The sequence below is a fragment of the Aythya ferina genome, assembly GCF_964211825.1.
Source record: "Aythya ferina genome assembly, chromosome: 11".
Lineage (NCBI taxonomy): Eukaryota > Metazoa > Chordata > Aves > Anseriformes > Anatidae > Aythya > Aythya ferina.
This window is the reverse complement of record NC_140307.1, coordinates 9,161,401-9,187,088: the sequence shown is the minus strand read 5'-3', so window position 1 is coordinate 9,187,088 and position 25,688 is coordinate 9,161,401. Positions and strand designations below refer to the sequence as shown.

The following is a 25,688-nucleotide window of genomic DNA, read 5'->3' as shown; positions in this document are numbered from 1 at the left end:
GGAAGTGGAGGATGCCTCCAACTTCAGGGATAAGCTGTTGAAGCCAGTTTACTGTTTTCTCTTAAAAAGCACTCTGCATCCTCCTGTCAGATGAGCTCTGAATTCATGAGTCTCTGGCTGCTCGTTGTGCTTTTAGTGTTTGGTAGTAACTTCAGATTGCGTATGTGATGCCAGCACTGGCAGTATTAGAGCCATATAAATGTCAGGTTTAAATTGTCCCCTTGTTTTAATACTTTGGGCTTTCTTCTAACAAAGGGAAAGGAAATTAATATATTCCCTGTTGATGTGTTAAGATATACAAGCTAATTAAATCTATGTATATCATTAATATTAGCATTTTAATGTCTTTGGTAGTGCTGTATCACCATTTCATGAAAGGACACTGCTTTATCTGTGAAATGTAGCAATCCCTGGGAACTGCCATTGATGTGAAGTTTTAATCAAAGTTTTAATGAAGTGGTTTCTTCAACTAAAAACTGGTGTATCTGGAAGCCAAGCAAGAGGTAGGAAATAGGAGCTGTAATACAGAGGGAGAAGTGGATAGGTTTTTCTCCTGTTGTTTTTGGAGGTCTAGATCATGTTCTCTGAGGGATTTGGGATGTTAGTGTTAAAACCTATTTTTTGTGGGGGAGGAAATTTTCCTTAGTAAGACCTCTATCAGTAACATGAGTTTAATGTTTCTACATGTTTGTCACATTACTCAGGGCTCTTTCTCAGATTATTCTGCTTCTGTTGGAGTTTGTGGTGCAGACAAACCACAAAATGAAGAACTAAAGCTGGATATCCTGGCCATTAGGACCAGCACAGCAGCAAGGTATCTTACTGTAAAGATGCCAGCAGGAGTCAGGTACTTCAGGATGGTGAAACCTAAACAAAACTGTATTAGCTTGAAGCCTTCAGTTTAAGGTCTATATTTTGGTTTATTAAATATAAATAATAATAAGTTAATAATAATAAGTGTAATAAGTTTCAGGTGCACTGAGTGCATGTTTTTACCTTGATAGTGTGTTACGCAGAGATCTTCAGAATTAACCAACTGGCACTAGTCAATAAAAAAAAAAAATAAAGGCATGTTAACAGTCAATCAGTGCTGATGGAATGGGCCTGTTACCTGGACGCAAAGTTGCTGTGCCAGAAGAGTCTCTCCATATGATAGAGGGTGGCACAGAGCCGTGTAGATGCTAGGTTGCTGCATTGTTTGAAATGATGTGTATATGGAAAACATTTGAATTTGATAAAGGAGAGCAATGACTAAACATAGCTGGAATAAGTAGCCAACTAATGGATTTTAGCGGGCTGTCCTGAGTAGAGAGGTGTTTATGCTCCTGAGCAAAGTGGCAGAATCTGGTCCCCATTGCTGTACCATTGGCCAAAATGCAAAGGCAAATAACTAACTATAACCCAGAAAATATATTTGAACTGATGTTTCATTGCTTTCAGATTATAAAATTGAAAGCATATCTTGCAGCAGGTCTCAAAAGTGGTGATGTGGGCGTGTTTGCAGTACCGACTTCACATCAAAGCTTTAAAAGGCTTTTCTGGCATCCAGAATTGTTCCGCTGTTTGTTTTTCCAGCTGGAAAGTGGTGATAAGTCTTTTAAAGGAGACATGATTCTGGGCTGAAACATGTTCCTTTTGGCTGCGTGCTTTCACTTGATGGATGGTCTGACACACAGAGAGCATGTTAGGGCACTTCTTCTGTCCCATGTACTTGAAGCCAAACAACAAAGCCATTCCAAGGCTGGTGAATTTAGGTAAGGCACAGGTAGCTTGATATGCCGGAGATCTAACAACCTTTGTTTTACAGAATTCACTATGAAAAAAAATAAAATACAGCACAGAAAACTTAGAATTATTGTGCTCCATCCTTCTTGGGAAGTTGAATACTGGAGCATACACCCTTTAGTCTCTATTGTGGCTGAAGGAGATGTGTACAGAAAATGCTTAGAATGTGGTTGGGATGAGTGAGTTGAGTTCAGAGAAAAATCTACAGAGTAAATAGAACATGGCTAAGTGGTTTCCACCAATGTTTTTACTCTGTTTAGATGCCATGCACATGTGACAAAAGGAGAAATTAAAGGGGTGGTGCAGAATACAGGTGCCTGATTTCACTGAGCTCTGGGTGGGGCATTTCTGGAGCTATTCTGAGGCTCTTCTCCTTTGTGCTAATGGAAATCCCTGATTTCTGGGGAGGCTTCAAACAAGATACACCTGGAGCTCTGGACTTCACAAGCCTCACTACCTATGGTCTGGGAGATACTTGCATGGTAATGAGGCTTGTGACTCCTTAGTCCCTTACTTATTTAGCTAAATAAGTATAGTACAATGGACTGAACCACAATAATGGAAAAGTAGGATTTCTCAGCTAGTGGCAGTATTTTTGATTAGCTCAGGGCAAAGGGGAAAAGCAGTCTGTGCGCTTCTCTACAGGAAATGTAGCAGAGAGAACTTAATGTTCTTTCTTGTCAGAGGCTGCAAATAAAAGTTAACTACAACAGACCATTGATTTATGCAACTGAAACCTTTGCCACATTGTGCACAGAGCTATTACAGAAAGAAATACCAAGTTAGGAACAAGAGAAAACTCTCTGTAAACTCATCCCTTTCCTCACAAGTTCTGAGCAACAAATTATGTCAATAGAATCTAATAACAAGGGTGGTTGTTTTTTGGCCTGTTTTGCTCTGTTTTAATAATGTGATCTAAAATTTTATGATGGAGAAAGGCCCTGGAAATTCACTTGATGATGTGGAAAGTTGCTGGTCCCAACAAAACTTAGAGCAGTCTATTCTGTCCTGACAATCCAATACCAGTACCATGGAGAGGTGGTGTTGGAGCTGTCTATAGGAACTTCAGGAAGTTTATGCCCACAATGGCTGTTAATGAAGTACATTACTGTGAATAATCATCATATCATAATCATCATATGATAGACACAGAGTACCTCAAAATTTGTGATAAATTGCATGCTATTCCTGTGAAATGAAGAAATACTCTGTATTTGTTTTTAGGAAGTGAGGCATAAAAACGCAAGACCTTGCCCCAAGACTTGAATAAAATGAGAGAAAGATAAGTAGTTATTTAATACAGGTCCTTAAGCTGCCACCACTAATCCATTTGCTGACTTTTAAAGTGACTTTGAGTTAGCTGTGCATTTAGCATCTAGGAAATTAATTTTGTAATAAAATTAGTTAAGTAGTAGTGCTGAAGAAGTGGGAAATGAACATCAGATGGCAATATTTTCCTGTGTTTAAGCTCTAGGAATAATTATTAATATCTATAATCTGAGAAGATGCTTAAAGTAAATGGTGAAAAAGTTACAGTACTTAATGGAATTGAAAAGTAATTAAAATACTACAATTTTTGAGAAAGAGTGAATTGCTTGGTAACATGTACTTGTCTGAATGGCAGGTATTTTGATGCCTCCAAAAGAGAGGTCATACATCTGGGGCCAGTGAGCACAGGACACGCTGTGATGTGGGGCTGGGACCCAGGAGATCAGCAACTCTCGTGTTGTGCCAGGGCTGTCCCCTGGGAAAGGGCCTGCTAGTCCTGTGAGAAAATGCATTCACACTTGTCTGTTAGGAAAGACCAAAATGCAAACAATTCTTGCTTTACATGGGCACAAATGTTCTCTCAGACACATGAAGCAATGATGACAATCATTCCAGTGTGGTCATTGCAAACATCACCCAGCATGATCCAGCCTGGTTTGGTGGGGTGGCACTTTGAGGGATCACCTCATCCGTGACAAAGGGATGCTTTAAGGACTGCAGCTGGCCCACCCTTGGATTCTGTTCCCTACCCCGCTTCTAGGAATTTCACTTAACAGCACCCTGGCTGCTGTGTGCTGCCACTTTAAGGCATGCACGCACTGCCAGGCTTCAGGTCCTGCCACTGCAGGAGCACCAGGCGCAGGCAGCAATCCTCTGATCAGGGCTCGGCACTCTCTCGCTGCTCTCTACTTAATAACGTTTGCCTGCTTAGGAGACAGCTGACCAGTGAGCTGAAGGCTTTCTTCTAGCGTGGCAGAGTTTCACCTGGTGCTGGCAGCAGCTCCCACCATGGCAGCAGCTCCAGGTGCTGCTGCGGTAAAAACTGCAAAGTCCTGCAAAAAGTACCAGACAGTGAAGCGGCATGCCAGCATCTACACCTACCAGGAGCCACCCCACAGGTAAGGCATCCTGCTCTCTTCTGAAGTGCAAATATTCCTTATTGAGCAGAAATGTGGGGTCTTGTCTTTTGCCTTTCATTTCGTCAGAGTGTAGTAATGTTAAAAGGAGCATGAGAAAAATCACTCCTCTCTTTATTTTTAGATGTACTTTAAACCTCTTTTCTTCTCTTTTTCTTCTCATAAAAGTAATGTTTCATACTGCATCATAAACATCTTCAGCATAACTCCAGTGAATTCAGGGCATATCAGGGTAATAAATCTCTCTATACTTTTCCTGTGTATTATAATTTCCCTTGAATATCCACTGTGACCAAAGGTCAGAGTGGGGACTGTGGATCAATGGACCAGCCATCTGACTGACTATATCCTTTGGATGCTGTTACAAGAAAAGGTTTAGGTTGATTTATTTCAAAGTGATTCAAAAGTGTTCAGTTCTGTTCATATCATGCAAGGGGAAACTGTAGCAACAGGTTTTTAGCTGTGAGTCCCTGCAAGAGTGAATATTGCTGGTGTCACTTACAGTAGCCTGTTTAAAATGAGATGAGAGAGCTGTAGCTTAGCAAATGTGGTGACAGCATCAGAAAAGATGATTTAATGAGCATTTACAGAAATCTGCATTGGAACACATAATTTTTTTTTACAGGAATATGTAATTCTTGGTGTGCTGGGGTCTTATGCTCCTGTCCTCCCAGCAGGGAACAGGAGCAAAGGGCAAGAATTTCTTATCATTTCTTCCCCTCATTTTAACAAAGAATAACTTCTTCATTATTACCATCAAAGTAAAAGGCCAACACTTCATGGCAAGCAAATGAATGTTAAGTGCTCTTGCTGGAAATGTTTAGACAGCACTTTGTTCCAGAAAAATATACAGAATGTCTTGCTAGCCTGATGTAAAAGGTGCATGGCTGGAAAGGCTGGGAAAGCAAAGACTGGAATTCCTGCTGGGAGCACGGATGAGTTATGGCTGAGTAGCAGGTGGTGGGGAGGAAAAGGCATGTCCTAGAGTTGGGGAAACAATCCTAATTATTCATCAACTCTAAAAACAAGGTCGTGCCTGTTCCCTAGCTTACTGCTGTCGTATAACTCTCATAGATTGAGTACTGTACAAATCAACAGTTTGGGGAGCTGGAGGGTAATAATTTGTCTTGTTTTTTCTCTCGTGGGGTGTGTGCTGGACCATCAGCAACTCAGATGAGGATATCAGTGAGGATAAGGCTGACAACCATGATCCCGAGCAGATCTTTCAGAACATCCAGTACCAGAAGGAGATCATGTCCAACATCCGCTGCAGGCCATGGCCGATGAGGCAGAAGCTGCGGGCGCTCAGGTAACGGTGTTTGCACAGAAGCTCTCAGGCTTACTGACTGTGACCGTGTTTCCAGCTGCAGTTTTCCAGTGTAAGCTGAAAGGGAACAAGCCCAGAAATGATTTAGAGCGGCTAGGAAAGCACAGTGTGAGTATAGTCTGATGAGACCTGAGAGCTCATTGTAATCTTCAGGTAATATATTGTAAATGGTGGTAAATAATGCGTGCTGGTAGGCACATTTGGTGTGGTCATGATGTTTCACAGCTTAAGATCTCAACAGTTATATTAACACTGCCATATTTGCAATGCAAAGGGTGGGTGTCCAACTCTTTCAGTTAAACTGTGTCAGGTCTTTCACAGTATGGTCTGTTTGGGACTTGCTTTTTTTCCTCTTCATCAAGCCTCTTTCTCTTAAAACACTGTCTGATGTGAGGATGGCATTGCAGTGCTGAGGAAGTGTGACATAGTCCATGACAGTGTTTCAGAGCACTTTGCTAGTTGCTGCCTGTGCAGAGCAAGGGGTTCAGAGTAACGGCATAGATGTAAAACACGATTCCACCTTCTTGTGCAGACAGGCAAAGGAGATCGTGCTGAAGTACGAAGGGAGGCTCACCAGAACAAGAGGCTACCAAGCTGCTGGTGCAGAGGTATGTCTGCTGCTTCTTAAATTACAGCTCCTCTCTATACCTATAGTCACCTGCAGTTTTTATTCACAGGAGTTTATGTTTTCTGTGCTGTCCTGATCTCAATCTCAAGGATTCTGTAGAGGGAAGAAAAAGGAGTTAAAAGCTTCTTTTTTCTTTTTTCCTCTTTTTTTTTTTTTCCAATTGTGAATATAGTAATTACATTTTTGCAGATTACTTTAATGTGTGAGGGATGGATCTCCTATTAACACAGGATAAGCTTTCTTCTCAAATAAATATATTGAATATTGATGTCTGCCAGAGGGGGTGATGGGAATGGGATACCAACAATACAATGTCAGTATTCTCTGAAGAGCAATTTCAGCAGACGGTGGGGCCACAGTTCAATAGTTTAGTATGAAAAATGCGTCTAGCTTTTATTTTGGAAGACAATCCTACAGTAGCTTATTGTAAATACATTGTCAAAGAAGGCTTTTGCTTGCATAATACTCAAATAATTTGAATCTAATCTTAGCAAATCTATTTATAACACTAAAAATAGACCTTAGCCCTAATTGCTGGAAATTAATAACACATAGGAATTTGTCCCTAATATGCAACCAACGGAGAAGAGGTCTTTAGTCATTTAAGCAGTCAAGAATATTTGTGTCATCATAATGAGTAGACTTTTAATGATATAATTCATCTTAATTCTAAAAGTCAGGGTTGTGACGGTAAAATAGAACATCATGTATATTATTCGTGTAAACAAGTGAAAGGCTGCATGCCTAGCTGGTTTTCTGTTATGGTGGCATACAGCAAAAGTTAGAAGTACTGCTTCTTGAGGGAGGAAGGTCTCATCTTTTCTTGTTCTGCCTTTTTGTGTATGGCAAGTGCAATGGAAGTAGGATGCTGTTAAATACTGTTTTGTGCCTTGGACTTCAGTGGAACTAGCATGTTAACTAGAAAGAGACGTGCCAGGGGTCTGCAATGTGTGTTGGTAAATCAGATACTGGGCTCCCTTTTGTTCTTATTCCCATTTCCATAACAAAATCAAGACTTTCATCTTAGAGTTCACAATGATTCAAGCCTGTATCTAATCTAATTGCCTTTACTGCATGCTTTTGCTTGAAGACATTCTGCACAGAGATATAATTCAGAAGTTAATTAACACCACTTATTATGTGTAGGATATTCTTTTTTTTTTCAGCATAAATTAGGGAATATATCCTTTATTTCAGGGCTAAATTAATAATAATAACAGAATGAGCTGAATTGTTTATTAAACTGGAAGTATTTTCTTAGAAAATAATGTGGTGACCAAAAATACACCACAATAAAAACAAGCACTAGATTGTCAGAATAAGAATTTAATGTTTGAGCGTGTGCTAAGAACAAAACACTTGCCTCAACCTGTAAGATGTCAGCAACAGTCTCAAGGTAACTGAGAGGTAAGCTGTTAAGTGTACCCATTTTTAAATTAGCTTGTAAAATTGGCAAAATACACCCTGTTCATAACTGGACAAGCCATTCCTAATGAGATTTATAAAAATTGAATGTGAAGTACTTATTACTGCTTTGACATTGACATTGAAGACATTTTGCTTTTGAGTTCAACTGTTTTCAATTTTATTTTTTTCTTTACATTTAATGTAGATATTCATACTCTGGATTATATAGGTATAATTATCCTTCCTTTTTTTGTTTAGGTATGTAGTAGACAGAAAAAAATAGTTATCTAATTATAATTTTAACTATACTACTCTGACATGGATATCTTTGTATACTTCATGAAACTACAGCACAACTGGTACAAGCTGCTTGATTCCAGTCTCAGCATCGTGAATTCTGTTTTCAAACAAAAGTAGCAATCCTAGCAATTGCCATGCAACTCACAACATCTACAATTTCTTTAATTAAAATAGTTCCAGTTCATGCAATAAAAATACTCGCATCACCATAAAAATTAATTAACTTTGGCCAAACAGATTGATGATACATTCAGTAATTAAAATGTGATTTACTTCTCTTTGGTTTCAGGAGATTAGATTTCATGATACAATATTGACACTGCTGCTGACTAAAATAGAGCTTTTTAAATATTTAGCTGTACTATGAAATGTACTTTATAATGAATAAGATAATACAAATGTTATTTTTATATTGATACTGTCATGGTATAGCTCTAATTCAACAAATCAAAATCTACACTCAGTTTTGCTCATGCAGATCTTCTCCTACATGCACATTCCACTGTGTGCAGAAGATGCTTTGCTTTGAGCATGCCAAAATATGGAGACTGAATAAGGATTCTAGAAAGCATAAGCACAGTTTTTCTGTAGATGCCAATTGCAATACGCAGAGATAAGAATATAGTTGTTGAATTCACTGTTGTTGAATTATGAAAAGTTTTTGTCCTCTAAGAAAAACCGGTATCCTGCTTCTCTTCAAATTTGAAATTAGTTATACGTTCATTTGTTTGCCCTAGAAATTTAATTTATTGTTAAGTGCAGTGGGATTCCCTCATGAAGTATATGGAGACTGATTTGTATTGGCTTAGTTGATCTAAATAGAGAATCTGTAGAATTCCTCTTGAGGACCTTGGTATTGTGTTGGTGTTTTTGTGTTTGGTTGGTTGGTTTGGTTTTGGTTTCTTTTTAACTCTCGGGTCTAGTTATACGTCTTCGCAACTTCTTGCACAAAAGGCGTATGCTGTGGAGTCATTTTGTTTCCAGGCATCTTGCAACCAAACCCCATCTGGCAGGCTGAGGAAGGGGGTGATGGGTGCAGACAGAGTGAAAGCTGCCTCCCCCAGCACCTCCCTCCGCAGCCCCAGCCCGATGGGGCAGCAATGAGGAGCAACATTTAGCAGCTTCTGTATGTCTGGCCCTTGTGCATGAAAGGTGTGGGTTGATGGCTACTGACTGTACCCACAGAGGTGTATAAACGCCTCTCTGTAACTAGTATTTGTCTGCTGGTAAGCAGAGTCAAGGGGTCATGGGCCCATTCACATTTTGCGTGTTTCTAAAGCTCACCGTGGTTTGCTTTGCCCATCTCAACCCACAGACATGCTCTGAGACCTCAGCAATTAATGTTTGTAGTATTTCTTGTGGTACCAGGTGAAAGAGAGGTAAGTAAAGTGTTCTGATGGATTTTTTTCTTTTCCATGCAAAATTGTCACATTTATTTATATATATATATTTTTTCCCTCAGCTTTGGAGGAAGTTTCTTCGACTTGCATATAATTTTGTGGTCCTCTTTATTCCTTGGGAAATGAGAATTAAAAAAATTGAGAGTAAGTATAAAGATTGAATGGGATTGAACAGTAAAGCACTTGCTGAATTGACTTACTTTTGAATTAAATAGTACTTGGGAGGAAGTGTTAAACACAAACTTTGAGCAGCAACACAATTTTCATTTAGAACTTTGCTTTTTCTACTTTTCCTGATGCCTCAGATACTGCAGAGCTCTCATTTATGATCTTAGTGTCAGGTGGCTTTAAAAAATAAAATCAACTTTGTCCTATTGCCCACTGTGGTTGTTAAAGAGCATCAAGCTTTGGGCATAGTCTATTGCAGCCCGTGGGGCAGCATCTTTAGGCCAAGCCCAGATGTGCCCAGGACCACGTGTGGCGTACAGCCTGCGTCGCCAGCCCCAGTGTCGGTGTCATTGACATGAACTAGGGCAGTGCTTATCATCCCAGTGGCTGGGACATACCTCTGTGCTTCCTCAGCAAAGGAAATGGCTGCATGATGTCACCCACACTGGCAGCTTCTTGTGTAAATACTGATGGTAATTATCAAACTTCCCCAACAGAGTTTGTGTTGGAATTGTGTTCTCCACATTGACATGCTAACATGTTCATGACCTTGCTGTTTGCACTGCATGAATGAGGCATGGTTTACTTTTGCTTTAGTCTTCAAGAAATACTTGATGAATAAATGATATGAGCTTTTATAGACCGTGTAGCTCAGATAACTATTTTCTGTGGTTTAAGGTCATTTTGGGTCTGGAGTTGCCTCTTATTTCATCTTCTTGAGATGGCTATTTGGAATCAATATTGTACTTACCATAATGACAGGAGCATTTGTAGTCTTACCAGAGGTAAGAATGTATGGTTAATATTTGCAGAAAATGCTTACTTGTTGCACTTTCCTTTCTGAATTAAACAAATGCCACACTTAGAGGCATACATCAATATAAATAAATTATTTAAAATAAATTCCACTGTTAAGAGGGTTTTTTTTTTTTTTCTGCCAAAGGGTAAGAGAATTTTGCTATTAGTGTTAGAGATTATATTTTGTCAACATGGTACTAATGCTTTTATAGAATATGTTTGTATCCGATTACTAAAATGAAGAATCAAATCCTAAAAGCTGCAGTTGGTGTTAAGTACACTCAGGTCCTGCTAATGTCATTTACAGGCAGAAAAACATAACATTTCCCTCCAGGCTCCGGTTTATTGTCCATTAGAAGGCATTTTCTAGAAGTCTGAACAGCTGTAACTTTGTTTAGGTCTTGCATGCAAATAAGGCTATTTATTAACTTTGTTAAATAATTAATAAATATTATTTCGTCTCACATACCTGTGCTTCAGTGATGTCACCAGAAACATGTCAATGTCTGATTTATCTTCTAATTTGTGAAGATGATAAAACAGCAAAGCCTCCCCAAGCACACACACGCACGCACACACACGCACGCACGCACAAAAAAAAAAAAAAGCGAAATGGAAAAGATTCTTTCCACTTTCTTTTTTTGATTTTGTAAGTAAAAGTGGATTTAATTTTAAAATACTATTTTGAGATCAAATATTGTTATATTTAATTTTAAAATGCTTAAATTGAAATGGACGATATTTGTCCATTTTAAATATGTATAGTTAATGATTTCATTTGACCTCTCTTTTCATTTTTCAGCCATTTAGAAGATGTCTACAGAGCACTAAATTACCTCATAGGTAGACCACAGATGGCCAAAGAAATCTGTTTTAGCGGAAAACAAATGCAGGATTTCTCTTGGAATTGTTAGTTGGGGCAGGATGACCAAAGTCCATGGCATCTGATATACCAAATGGGGGGCAGGCCTTTTGAGGGTTGGAGGTGCTCATGCAGTTTTTCAGACCTTGTCTCTCTTTTCCCAGCTGCTGGCCGGAGCACCGTTCGGCAGCACAGTCAGCAAGACCATTCCCAAGGAGCGCATCGCCTCTGCTCAAGACCTGGACACCATCTGGTCACTGGGGGCAAGGCTAAATTCACTCTTTATTTTAAACCCCTCACTGTTTGGTTGTAGCTGTTATTTACTGCCTTTACTTACCAACTCTGCTCTCTGCAGGGCTACCTCCAGTACTCTGTTCTGTTTTACGGTTACTATGGTCGGGACAGGAAGATTGGGAAAGCAGGATACCGGCTGCCCCTCGCCTACTTCCTCGTGGGAATGGCAGTGTTTGCTTACAGCTTCATCATTCTCCTAAAGAAGTAAGATTTCCCGTTTGTTGCCGTTCATAAGCTTACATGTTCTGGCAGTTAATGGTGTATTTATCCCATTTCCTCTGCCTTTATCCTGCATGGCCCTATTAACCTGCTAATAGCAGGGTGGCAGACTGGTTTTAATTATAGCTTGCTCTTTATCTTGCTGTTGATCTTTTCTCCCTCTTCGGTTTCCCAGTCTATAAAAGGAGGGCAGCACAGAGGATCTGTGTGGTTTATGTTTGTATAAAGTGAGGTCTGACTCTCCTGGAAGTTTTTCTCTTTTCCTCTGTACTGGTTTAAATATAGCTGTGACAGAAATTAACATTTTACATGTAATGCTTTCAAGCATTATTATTCCCATCTACTGAAAGACAAATATAAAAATGCTGTCATAGATGTAATATATTTTGCATCATTTCAGCTGGTATGTGGTATCCCATTCAAACATGAGCTTAATTCCTTTGCTGTTTAAGGGCCAGGAGTTAGGAGAGAGCAAGACAAAGTGCTGGCCATAAATCCAGGAATGTGCAGTGCCTACAGAAGGGCAAGGTCACTCTATCCTCTCGATTCACTTTCTCCTCCCTTCTAGATACCTATTTATCCGGCACAGTGCAGTCCAGGGTGATTTTTAGAGTTGCCTTTAATAACTTTCTGTTTCAAAACTGATCCTTCCCTTTTCATTTATTTTTATTCTAGCTGCTAGTTTGTGCCAGGGTCACTGATACGCTTGACACTGATTTACACATCTGCAGTTTCTGGATGTGATTAGCTTTTCTCTGTCTGATTTAGCCCACTGACTTCTTGCTTGCCTGATTATTGTAGTCCATTTAACACTGTCCTTTTAGATGCCCTTTCTTTCATAAGCTATTAATCTTCATTTCATTTCTTAGCATTTGCAATACTCTGCATTCTTGGCCGTGACAAGTAGGTGTTGTGTTTTTTTTCTTTTTCCCAAAGTCTGTAAAACAGCACTGGGCTTCTATTTGACAATAACATATATTTTAAGGATGAAAACAAAACAACAACAAACACACAAAACAAAAACAAGCAGATCTGCATGATCATTAGTTTTGCCAGATTGGCTCATAATCACATTACTTGTGGTAAGTTATAGCATTTTCTATCGGATCCTACATGGAAATCTTAAAACCCTTTTAGCTCACAGCTCTAGTGAGATAGGTTTGCTTTTTTTTTTATTAGCTATAAAGAATGCAAATACCAAACTGCCCTTCCACCCTGAGTCTCTTGTGCACTAGAACAAAAGTGAAGTTTGTTCTTGCAACCTCACCCTATTTTATCATCTTCAGAGAACAGCCAGCAATGACCCTCATTGCCACAAAATTTTCATGGTTCTAAAACAAAGACAACTGAAAACTATGACCAAACCACTGACTTGATATTCATCTTCACACATCAACAACTTCAACAACAATTTTTATTTTTTTTTTCTGGTCCAGAATGGCAAAGAACTCAAGAATGAGTTTAGCAAGTGCCTCTGATGAAAATTACACTTTCTGTTGGAGACTGTTCTGTGCCTGGGACTACTTAATAGGAAATCCCGAGGCTGCAGAGAGCAAAGCTGCTGCCATAGTTAATAGCATTCGGGTGAGCATCCACCCCTTATATATTTTTAGAACTGATTTGTTTGTTAAGTTGGAAGTTAAGTATGCTTTTCCTCTCATTTCCTTGCACTCTGTTGTTTCTTGGTGTTCACTGATGTCTTTGCCTAGGGGAGGGTTGGTATCACACCTCTGTGAGGTAATGCAGTAATACCATACTGCTGACACTGTTTCTCCTTTTCATAGTGTCTCTTGTGTCCCTACATGACCATTGTGTTCCTGTTGGGAAATGCTTTATTTAATGCCACCAGATGTGTGACAGGAAGCTAGAAAATTTGCAACAAATTTGCTTGTGATGCAATTTTATTGAACAGTAGAATCAAAGTCACATTAACAATGTAAAAGCACTGATTTATTTCATCTCTCTGTAACAAGTGGCCCAGAGATACCTTACATCTCCATCAATATTAAAAAGGTGAATTAAATACAGATATTTTCTGCTTAGAATTTAAAAAACAGGTATGGTTTTCCTCAAAAGCAATTTACTTCATAAATTTAGTGTATTCATATAAATCATTAAACCAAATTACTTCAAACTGCATTGAAGACAAATTAATAATGAGATTTAGTTATTTCAGTGACTGAGGGTAGCTTTTGACAGTTGTGTATTACATTACTGACTCAGATTTTAAAGGCACATCCTGCTAAAAGGATCCAGTAGTGTAAACCTCCACTAGTAGACCATGAAACCACTGTGACAACACAAGTTAGCAGGACCTGTCCGGCACAGTAAGAGACAAAAGTGACTGAAAGTGCACAAATATTTTATTACTTGCGTGTTTATTTCTCAGAAATCTCTTTCAATTCTTAAGCTCCCTTATCACTTCCAAAATGTTATGCAGAACAGAGAGGTGTTTATCTATTTGCATTTCCAGGATGTAAAGTTTTTTATTAATATACTTAATACTCTCTGCAAAAGATGCATGTGTTATTTTTGCTGAATGCTACTAAAATGATAATGTTGTGTTTCTTTCAAGGAAGCTATATTGGAAGAGCAGGAAAAGAAGAAAACCAAAAATCTGTATGTATATAAGATTGGGGATACCTTCCAAAGCACTGCTTCAATGCAGATAGCAGGGCTATGTGCTCATTTCATACTTGTAAAAAAAAAACATGTTAGAAAAGACCCCTGTGTCTAAAGACAGCCTACTGTTTTGGCTGTGTGATTTTTTTTGTTTTTCAGGGCAGTCACTATAAGCTTAAGGATTATTGCAAACATCCTTGTGCTTCTCTCACTTGCTGGAAGTATTTACATCATTTATTTTGTCGTGGATCGATCCCAAAGGTTAGAGCATACCAAAAAGGAATTGACTCTTTGGGAAAAAAATGAGGTACGTTGCATTTGTCACCACTGTGTTAGAAGCAGGATTATTGTCTCGGGGCTCTCCATAGTGATAGTGTGCTCATGAGACATGAGCCAGGAGAAATGAGGAGAGAGAGGGCAGAGCTGTGGTTACCTGGGTCTCTTTGCATGTTGGCTCTGCACCAAGGTGTCAGCAGAGCTGACACAGACAGGGAGGTGCTGCAGGTCCTCATTTCACAGAGACTGCACTTCTAGCTGCCCCTTATTTTGTGAGGACAAAGCATAAACTCTCCTCTGTCACTCACAAATCTACTTTTGTGCCTGTGGTTGAGCTGAGCGAACACTGGCTCAAGGGACTAAAAAGAACTGTTAGAAAGGAATCAGCTTTGACAATGGCTATTGATTTCAGCTGAAAGATATGGAACGTTCTGTGAATACTTCAGTTCAGAGGAACAAGTGGTTGCTGAGAATAAGAAGTGAGTGGGTATGGAGAACATACTCATCAGTTTCAGAGGAAGATGCTGTCCTTATATTTTCAACAAATATAATTTTATTTAATAAAGTAATAATTTGAAAGCTAGAATATATCTAGAGTAAAGATTCCTGAGTAGCACATTCCAGATCTATAATTTTGGATCCCAGCTGCTGTTATTACTGATGTCAATAATAACTGTTTAACATGACTATTCTTCAAGAAAATCAATCACCAAAACATGTAGTAGGATTTCAATCAGTAGTCAAATCACTACAGGAGATCAACAAGCAAAGCTACAAAATGCTGCGTCTTTCTGTTCTGTAGGTAAGCGTAGTTGTGTCGCTGATTACCATGATTGCACCCTCTGCTTTTGAGCTTGTGGCAGCTCTAGAGATGTATCATCCAAGAACCACTCTTCGCTTTCAGCTTGCCAGGTATGGGCATTCTGCAGTGTAGAAAGAATGGGAAGAACAAAGGAGGAAGAGGAAAGATGCATTCTGGTCACAGTTTTTATTTCAGACAAACCAGAGGGTAAGAATTCTGTGGGATATCGATGCCAATAACCTTTATCTCTTGCTGTTTTCAGAGTTCTTGTTCTGTATCTGGGAAATCTCTACAGTTTAATCATTGCTCTCCTTGATAAAGTGAACATCATGAGTGACGCTGTAAGTTTACTGATATTTGCTTATGTGCAAAACTAGTTGGCTTTATAGATTTATAGACTTTATTATAAAATTCCTTCTATTGTAATATGTATATATATCAAATCAGGTGAAAGCTAGTTTGAAATCAAAGTATTAAAAACACTACGGCTTGATAGGATTGTAAAGTTTATTTTGTAATGTTCTTTTGCAAATACCTGTAGTCTTTTAGGATAATTGTATCCATTTAATCACTGATGTCTAGTAAGAAAATAGACTTATATGCATTGTTTGGCTACTCAAATAAGTCAACACCTTAGGTAGTTGGAAATATTTGACCTCCACTCAGCATTTACTGCTGTCCTAAAATTGCATCTGCATCTAGACTTTGGCGGCTACTTGAAAGTCACCTAATTGCTGCTTGAAAATGCATGAAGAAATGTCTTTATGTGTATGTATGCCTTGTTGAAGAAGGCATGGGGCTTTTGTATGTACTGCAAGTAATAACAGCATGTGAAAATGCAGCTTTTCAGGACATTTATTTTTTCAGGGCTCCAAAGTTAACAATGATGCAAGTAATTCTACCTCCTTCTTAGTAACCAAAACTCTTTCTAAAGAAGACAATTTATCTACAACTATTCCTTACGTTCAAATTACAAGAAGCAGCATTGCAACATCAGAAGAGTCTCACACTCAAAGCCTGGCAGTTCCTGACACACAGGTTAACAAAACAGTTTCCTATAATACCCAGAATTCACAGGACCAGTGCTGGGAGACCTATGTTGGCCAGGTATGTAATTGTTACGTTATTTAAACAATTCATTCCTAATCCATGTTTGACCAAAAAGTTAATATCATGTTGGGCTGTGTTCAATTTTAGAGATTTTCTTTGTGTAAATTCTGAATTTTTAGCTAAGGGTTGTGTAGAAAGAGCAAAGAGTATGCAAAGTGATACAGCCACAGATCCAGGCTTTGTTTTTTGTTCAGTATCTACAATGTGTTTAGTGTTGTATGAATGTCCTTTTGCCAGGCTTCAGTCTCTGTCTTCAGCTCTGCACAGGCAGATCTCTACAGATGTATGACGCTGATATAGACCCTAATTTAATAGGATGCATAATACAAAAGTTGTCATTTGATCCTGGTGCATTTTGGTCTCTGTCAGTGCTGCACACATCTCATGTCTAGGCCACTAGAGTAAGAATGACGCTAGCATGCAACTGACTTGCTTAGTTCCTTTTTCCAGAGTGAGCAGCATTAAAGGACTTGCTTGATCATCAGGAGCAAAAATCTCCTCCCAGGTTTATTAGATTGACTTCTATTCTTGTATAGCCACTCTCCCTATTACACAGACATCAGGTATTTTTTCTAATTGGTGTTCTTTTTTTCTTTTCTTTTTTTTTTTTTTTTCAGAATGGGGCTAGAGATTCTTGGAAACAATCTTTTTTAATGTAATTTTGTGTTTTTAAGGGTCAAATAAAGAATAACTATTCATTTGTAAGCACTAAACAGATTTCTGTTGTGGCTTGATGATCTTACTGTCAATGGGTTGTGTTTTTGTATGAAGAATCAGCATTTCTCATTGTGAAGCACTTATCCAGTGTGCATTACAACAGTGAGGATAATAAAGGATTCTATTCAGCAGAGTAAAATTTTCAGGATAATCATTAGAAAGAAAGGTTGAAGCCACTATGACCAGAGTTATATTCTTGCAAGCAGTAGAAGGCACATTGGAAGATTGATTATATTTGTTCTCTTTGCCAGAATAAAGGCAAATAAGGGAAAAGTCAAAGAGGAAAAGCGTAAAAAGCAACAATTTATATATTCAAATAATATTTAATCAGGATACTAATCTGGAGCCAAAATATGTAATACAAGTATAACTGAAAAAGAGCTGTGTGTGAGGCAGTTTTATTCCAGAATGACTTTGTGTTGGAATGATATGTATTTCAGGAGATGCTAAAGCTGTCAATCATCGACATGATTTTCACAGTTGCAAGCATCCTGCTAATTGATTTTTTCCGTGGATTGTGTGTCCGATATTTAAGCGATTGTTGGTGCTGGGATCTAGAAAGCAAGTTTGTAAGTACGGGCTTTTATTTTATGAAACCAAGATGCTAAATATATGTAGGCTCCCTAGTACTGGATGTTCTTAAAGCCTGTCAACAGATACATAATTTCTTGGTAGCACATGTCTATAAAGGCACAGCTCACACTGAGGGTTTTTTTTTTTTCGGGAGGGCATGGGATAAATGCCAAGACTGGGTATTATTCTCAAGCCTACTCCCATGGTTGTGGTGCAAAAACTTTGTTTTTCCCTAAATGAGATGATGTAACGGTCCCAGAGAAAAAGATGAATGGTTTGGCCTTTTGAAAAGACAGGGCATGGGTTGTTTCCCACATCCTCTTTTCTGTAGCTGTCACAACAAATCCATAATGGGGATAGTGGTCAAAGAAACAAGAACCAAAAGCATATAGTCCTTCAAGAAAATTAAGCTAAGTAATATTTGGTTAGCAAGCAGCTCTTGTCATGAAAGGCTGAAGTCTGTTCTTTGTCCTTAAATAAAGAAGTGAAGTAAATTAGAGAGAAATTAGTTCAATCCCCTGCTACAGAGTAGGTTTTACTGTGTTCTCACTACCTGTCAAAAGTGGGTGTTCGGTCTGGACATTTCAGGCTATGTGCTGTCTGAAAACTGAATCAGTCAAAAGTTTGTAATAAATGATCTGTTGGGGGAAAAGAAAAAAAAAAAGACAAGGTATTCATCCTACACTGTCTTTATTGTAGCCGGAATATGGAGAATTCAAAATTGCAGAGAATGTACTGCATTTGGTCTACAATCAAGGAATGATCTGGTATGTAATCCTTAAGTGATCTTTCTTGTCCTTGGTCAGTGTGTTGATTACTAAGTCTGATAATTCCCAATGATACCTATTTAAGTAGGATATTAGTAATGCGTTTTTTGTACTTTACTGTAATAAGAGATTTTCTGCTGATAGTTAACTATTGCTTACTTATATTTTTCATATGTTCTTTGTTGTTAAAATTGCTCCAGCAATACTGAGCACTGAAATGACATTATTTTTGCAGGATGGGAGCCTTCTTTTCACCTTGCTTACCAGCATTCAATGTTCTCAAGTTGATTGGACTCATGTACCTGAGGAGCTGGGCTGTGTTAACGTGTAATGTACCACATCAGCAGGTTTTCAGAGCCTCTCGGTTAGTCAAAATAAGAACAAAAGATAAAGAATAAATGAAATGCAGAAAGTGGAAATGCCTTCTGCGCACAGAAATGAAATGAAAGGAGCTTTTAGTTCTGAAAATTGACAATCAAAATTGACAGATAACAAAGGTCTGTGAAGAAAAAAAAAAAAAAAAAGAAAAGAAAAGAAAAAAAAAAAAAAACGTAGTTACTGAGAAACTGGAGAGTTTGAAAAGCTGGGTAGTTAAAGATGTACACAGAAGAGAGGCAAATGGCATTGAATTGCCCAAGGTTGTTTTCTGATTGTACTGAAAACTCTGGTGGATGTTCCTTGCCAACAGGCAAGGTATGGATTTTGATGGGCAGTATCCAGGGCAGAAGGTTGCCTCATTTCACTGAGGAAATTAACCAATAGTATCAAAAGTCTTTTTATTGCCAAAGTTTGGGGGTGAGTAGAAATCAAACTGAAAAATATGTCAGGGAATATTCCTAGACCAGTAAATGTGGCCTAACACAATTTATTTCCATACAAATCTGACCAAGTGCAATAAGCTACATGTGTGAATTGTTCAAAGTCCTATTTCTTGGTATTTCTTTTTATGAAAACTATTAAGGATCTGATATTGTCTGTTGCATGACACAACGGAATTCCACCTTTTAATTCTGTCTAGATGAATATCAGAATTGTTTACTCAAAATGGAAATAACTTAGGGCATCTTTAAATCTTAAAAGTCAATTATTTCTAACATGTTTTGAAGATGATTTAAGTTCTGCCACTTTTTTTGTGTTCTCCCCACAACGTGTCTGGGAATTAAGGCGAGTTTTTTTAAAGAAGAGTGCTATAAATGGTTCTCTGGCTGTAGCAGTGGTATCTGGAAAGCAGTGCAAATAGAATTTTGATCATTAAGGGTCTGTTTAAGCTGGCTCTGTTCAGACTTTTTAATCAGAACAGAATGATTTTGATCTTTCAAAAACATAGATCTTGAACTTGTTAGGTAGATGCAGACTTACATCTTTCATGTTGTCTCTTTTTTTTTCTCCCTGATTAGTATAATCTGAAACATGTTATGCCTTCTTGCAGATCCAATAACTTCTACTTGGCCATGTTGCTGTTCATGTTGTTTTTATGCATGCTACCAACAATTTTTGCTATTGCCCGGTATAAACCATCTTTAAACTGTGGTCCCTTCAGGTAAGTTATAATGGACTAATGACAATTGAGAATGTTTTATTTCACCCTCTCTCAATAAATTAATCAGCTTTAACATTACCCAAATTACCAACAAATAGAAGTTTATGGATAGGACAATGCTTTTGTGCTGTCAGTTTTTTCCAGTTTAAATATTAATTAGCTGAATATGTCAACCTCCTGAGTGAGTTGCTTTATATACATGGTTCCAACATTTCATGTTTAGATGATGTAATGTTCCAGTAAGAAATCTAGCACATATTGCCATCCTGTGTCTCAGTCCAAGCACCCTTCAAGTCTGGTCAGTGCTATTGCACTTCTGTAAATTTCTTTTAAAAATAATGAACTTACTTATAAAAGAGTATCTTTTTTTTATATCTCCCCTTGGACTACACTATTCCAAAAAGGTCTTGTAGGAAAGCTCTTATTTATTCAGTGCAACACTCCTTAAAAATTTGGTGTACCAAGCATTTCTTGCAATTTAATTTTACTTTTTTCTTCCTCCTGTAGCGGACAAGAAAAAATATATGATATCGTTTCTGAAACAATTCAAAATGATTTTCCCGCATGGTTCAACACAGTGATTACTTACATCAGCAGTCCTGTGGTGGTCCTCCCTGCACTCCTACTTCTATTGTAAGCATTTTTTTTCATAGAAAAGTTAACTTGATTGTTAACTTGATCTCTTGAGAGTCAAATGTTGATACTGAGGAACAAGCACTGCATTATTGTTAAGCATTAAGCATATCTGAAGGAAAAAAAATACTCTTACTGAATATACAATCTATAGATCAGATGGGAATGAGAGGATATTAAAAAAACTGTCAACACATTTTCAAAAGGACATTTCTTGTTCAGGGAAATAGTGTTAAAGCAAGTTCATTACAGTGTGTCAAGGCTTACAGTGCTGTTGATTCTAGGAAGTTTTAAGATATTTCTTCCCTCTCAAGAGCCACGCAGAAGTTAATTTTCCATTTCCTCATGGTGATTAGTTGAGCTTATGACTGTGAACAGGGTTCAGGCCATCATTGAAAGAAGCTACCCAGTCCTGCTGATTCCTGACAAGATAAATCAATTATGAAGGTCTGCTCTTAAGTGTTAATGTAATACAGCTTCCTGTAGACCTTCCAGTGGAAGTCCTTTCTTACTCCAGTCTCTAAATAATTGTTCACAGCTGGGAATTAATATTTGCTTTGAGCTGTTTGAAATTCACTTTGCTTCTGTGAAGTGTCATGTATTTTGCTTGCATCTTTCTATTTTTTTCCCATAAGCTACAGACAAGTGCAGAGTTTGTCCCACTGTAGTACCAAGCTACAGTTTTTATAGCAAATCCCCAGCTTGATTTTCGGATAAATTGAGAAGACATAAAGCATTATTTATCATTTGTAACTTTTTCCTTTAAGGTCACAGCTTCATAAATAAACTTATTTACAAACTCAAGTAGATCTGTAGATTGTTTTAAACTGATGGATAAGCACATATGTAAATGTTTGTGCTAACAAGTCTAGTTATAAGACTTTACATCATCTGAAAGCCACTAATACATTGCTGAGCCAGATCTGATCTCAGCTGTGTCAGTGTAAACAAGGTGTTATTGCAACCAGCCAACAAAATGACATTGTAAAGCACATGCAACTCAGCTATAGTTCCTCTCCAAGTAACCTTGGACTGGAGAAAAAGAAAAAAGAAAAAAGAAAAAAGAAAAAAGAAAAAAAAAAAAAAAAGGCATGGGCACAATTAGTACTGCTGTTAAATCTGTTTTCAGTATCACATTTCTTACGCTTCCATGTGTATTTGCTTGAAAGAAGGCTGTGATCCATTATCACAATATAAAGGAAATGCTAAAAAGCACCAACTGACCTTGTACACCATTTTGATGACTTATAAATCTTCAAAGAGAATATTGTCAGGAATAGTTGATGTGATTCATAATCACCTCTTTCACTTCTAGCATGCTTATCTATTACCTACAAAGTATTGCAAGATCCTTGAAATTCACCAACAATCAGCTAAGAATGAAGATCCAAACAGTAAGTACAGCTCAAAGTACTTTTATATAGAATTTGGTGGGTCTTCAGGAAAGTGCTAGCCTAATTACACCACGAAAATCACTTTCCTTGTTTCACAATGTAAAACCCATCCTGTATTTCTTATCTTTACACTAAAATAAATTTAGTTTCTAGTCCATAGTAACTTGCTGCTTCTCATTCTCCTGAATGCATTTTAGGAAAGAACTGAAGATAAGAAAAAGGTGGTTCAGATGGCAGTAGGTAAGTTGTTGAGCTTTAGAAGTTCCACTATTAATAAAGCATTTGCATACAAATATATTTTGATTTCTTATTATAGAGAGAGACATTCAACCACGTTTAAAAAACTATTTTTGGTAGTCATCCTTGTAGATGGCTTTTGAGCCCAGCTTTACTTGGGCTGAGTATTTTCTTGCTTTTGTCACATACAGGGCAGAACCTGGTAGCAACCCCGATTCATATCATGTCAGACCTTGCTCAGAATTCATTGGGTAATAGACAGAAGAGGGAAAAGGGAATGGCCCCTGTTCTTTGACCTCCCTGGGTTAAACATTTCATCTGCAATGAAGAGATTTAGGTTTTTATTGCCTACTGTGCCTTGAGGGAATTTGAGCCTACACACCTTCCACCTCTCAGATTTTAGCAACAAGAAGCCACAGAAAGGATGCAGTCCTTCTAATTAATCCCTCCCAGTGAAAGTAATAAGTAGATATGTGCCAAGCTTTAAATAAATAAATAAATAAATAAATAAAAGACAATCAATGGTTATGGCTAGATCTTAATGTTACTGACCGCTTACATCACTACCGTGAAGACGTAAGTGGTGAAAAACCTGATGTAGAGCAATATATTGATGAGGAGTGACTATAAAGGGCAATGAGGTGTGATGAGGTGTGTGTGCTAGTTTGATTTCCATTGTTACGGAAACCAAATGCAGCTTTTGGCTCTGACCAGCACAGTCACTAGGGTAAGTTTGCTCAATCTGGCCATCTTCTTACATGTTATGAACTAAAACAGTGCTCTTGAAAAGAAACAATGGCTTTGTGCCCACTTGGATTTCTACAGTGCAGTTTCCAGTGTTTTTCTGTGGTCAGCAATAGTGTGTCTGCTGCGTACTGCAGTGTGCCTATCCACCCCTTTTTATCACCCCTTCTACAAGTATAGCACCAGTATCTCTCTGCTGAACACAGTGAGGTTCTGTCATCATGTTATCCCCTGACTGGTGGGTGAATTTGAGCCAATGCATTTACTCAACTGTTTCTAAATGTAGAGGCCTGGAGAGATAGTGTAATAATTTCTGCTTTCTAGCCAGAATCCAGAATCTGGGTGGGAATGACAAGAGACCAGACCAAGAAAGTGATCTTATCAGCCAGGAATCTTCTGTTCGATCCTCAACGCCCCGGAAGAATGGCAGTGTCTTGAACTTTGAATCTCCTGTGACCAAAGGCACCAGAATACAAACCATTTCCCAGTCTGTGCCCCAAACTGTGCCCTCAACTGATGTTGCGAGACCTGTCAATGCAAATCCCACAACTTCAACATCTTTAACGTCAGCTCCCTCAATATCAAGTGTACAGAAATCAAGAAACAATCATACCACTAACAGGCAAGACTTTTTGTTTTGAAATGATATTTATTCCATCAACTCCATGACATTCATGTGTTTATTTGCAAAATAGCTGTGCATTCAGACTAACTGAAGCAGTACAGCAGCTAAGGAATTTTGTAAAAGCAGATTCATTCATGGGTACTATTCAGACTGCTGGTAACATCACCTCCTTAATTCTCTCTTAATTCAGCCTGCCAGACAGGATTATAAAACTTTTGAAATAATGTAATTGACGGAGTTTACACATACCTCAAGCAGAGGTAAATATTAAGCTTTCTGTCTGGCATATAAGTAAAATAGCTTATATGGGACACTATTTAAAAGAACAAGACAGACACAGTAACAGTGAAGTAATCCTGTGCAGAATGCCTGTGCAAGTCTAGTTGTTGCGTGACTGTTTTTGGACATGTTGGTTCAGACAGCACACTAGTGCTTTAAGCTACCTGTGTGGGCTTTTTTGTGTTGTGTTTTTGTTGTTTTGGGGGGAGGATGTGTTGTTGTTTTTTTTTTTTTTTTTTTTTTTCCAAGTAATGAGATTAAAAAGTATTTCTAAACAGTTCTCAAAATATTAAGAAAACAGATCTGGAACATGCTTTGAAAGGTCAACGGTCTGATGTCATTTCATAGGGAAGTACAAATGCATCTCCTAATTTCTGTGTTTCTCTAACAGTTCGTAAAACTTTTGAACAATACAGATTCTGCAACAGAGATCTCTGTCCTTACAATCCAGTGTTTGGCTTCTGTGCAGTTAATTTCTTATGTGTTTTGATTATATTGGGACATAAGAATATCTCTCAACATTTGATTCATTTTTTATTCCTAAAGGTACCCAAGTGTTGTGCACGGGAGTGCAAGTGAGCTCTGTAAAACAAAGCCCTACACACCAGTGACTTTCAAAAAGCATATGGAAGATGTTCATTCTGAGCCTCTCTTTAGAAAAAGCATTCGGCAGGCAAATTCAGATGCTCTTGGGGCGGGGGCTCCTGTTTTTGTGGGACGCAGACCACATGCTACCAGATACATTATTGTTAATGAAAATGAGTCCCGCAAAAAATCATCCCGTTCTACCTCCCGACTCCAGAGGCAATTCCGAATGGAAGAACCAGGAGATGTTATTGAGTTGTATCCACGCAACATTAGAAGATATGTGGTTCGTACACCACACCGGGTGTATTCCCCTCATCCCAGTGAAGAGGAGGAGGAAGAAGAGGAACTTAGGAGACACTACATGAACAGATCGCATCGCCCTCGTTCGCTATCTGATCTTCGCCCGGCACCAAGATTTTACATTGGGGAGCACGCTGATGGCCATGTTCTTATGAGCAAGGATCTAGCCAAAGTGCATTACAAATCCTGGGATGATGGTTTTGAGATGGACCTAGACAGACCTCCATACGCTTACAAGAAAGTGCACCTGAAAAATGTTGAAGCTGACCAGCACTATCCTGAGCCACATATGAAACCGAAGTCAAAGCATAAGCTGGAGCAATCTCTCACAGAATCTGATTCAGTTTCCATTGAATCCAGCAGTGATCCACAGAACAGCAGCAATGACCAATATATCCAGGTCATTCACAGCAAAGAAAAGTACCTGAAACCTGGGTCAAAACTCACCAAAAAGAAATCAAAGAACAGTATTGATCTAAACATGTCTGAGCCTAATGAACTGGTATGCTCAAATGTCTGAGAAAGTGCCCCAGCCTTTTTTGTGTTTTGGACGGGTGTATGTGCATTTGTTGTACTTGCTTTTTGACATCTATTAGAATAACTACAAGAGTCTTTGGAACAGTGTGTGCAGCTATTTGAGGTGGGAAAGTACAGATAGCCTTGTGTTTTACTGTTAACTGTACCTCGCTTCCATATCACAACTGATGCATTGCAAAACTTGGAAAATTATTGCAATTTATTACTTGTTATGCTGTTTAAAAATACTGGAAAATCAGAAGCTATGTACTCGGGGCATTTTAATTAAACCTGTACCAAAACATGTCAGATGAGGCTGTCTTTGTCTCCTTGACACAGTCACAGCTTAAGATGCTCCCGGTGAATAAATCG

General features: G+C 38.3%; 1 protein-coding gene across 2 annotated transcripts; it reads left to right on the top strand.

Moving 5' to 3' along the window:
• The first annotated feature begins 1,579 nt into the window (after positions 1 to 1,579).
• TMC3 (transmembrane channel like 3) lies at positions 1,580 to 25,625 on the top strand. Of its 2 annotated transcripts, XM_084532690.1 has the most exons (23): positions 1,580 to 1,754; positions 3,986 to 4,172; positions 5,356 to 5,499; positions 6,050 to 6,125; positions 9,315 to 9,396; positions 10,099 to 10,205; positions 11,245 to 11,343; positions 11,436 to 11,578; positions 13,030 to 13,177; positions 14,169 to 14,212; positions 14,375 to 14,522; positions 15,294 to 15,403; positions 15,556 to 15,634; positions 16,161 to 16,400; positions 17,561 to 17,689; positions 18,393 to 18,460; positions 18,696 to 18,824; positions 19,890 to 20,000; positions 20,508 to 20,633; positions 21,949 to 22,027; positions 22,225 to 22,267; positions 23,333 to 23,630; positions 24,459 to 25,625. In XM_084532690.1, exons 2-23 carry the CDS (start codon positions 4,063 to 4,065, stop codon positions 25,318 to 25,320), a joined length of 3,375 nt encoding a protein of 1,124 aa, XP_084388816.1. In that variant the 5' UTR covers positions 1,580 to 1,754; positions 3,986 to 4,062; the 3' UTR covers positions 25,321 to 25,625. The 2 variants fall into 2 exon arrangements, with proteins under 2 accessions (XP_084388816.1, XP_084388815.1); XM_084532689.1 differs by lacking the exon at positions 1,580 to 1,754 and having other exon boundaries at positions 3,835 to 4,172.
• Positions 25,626 to 25,688: the final 63 nt, after the last annotated feature.

What these genes read in the sequence shown, in the direction of transcription:
- TMC3 (XM_084532690.1), top strand. Translation starts at nt 4,063, where the DNA reads ATGGCAGCAGCTCCAGGTGCTGCTGCGGTAAAAACTGCAAAGTCCTGC. An exon ending in TACCAGGAGCCACCCCACAG is followed by an intron (nt 4,173 to 5,355) that starts GTAAGGCATCCT and finishes CTGGACCATCAG; the next exon opens with CAACTCAGATGAGGATATCA. An exon ending in CTTCGCTTTCAGCTTGCCAG is followed by an intron (nt 15,404 to 15,555) that starts GTATGGGCATTC and finishes TGCTGTTTTCAG; the next exon opens with AGTTCTTGTTCTGTATCTGG.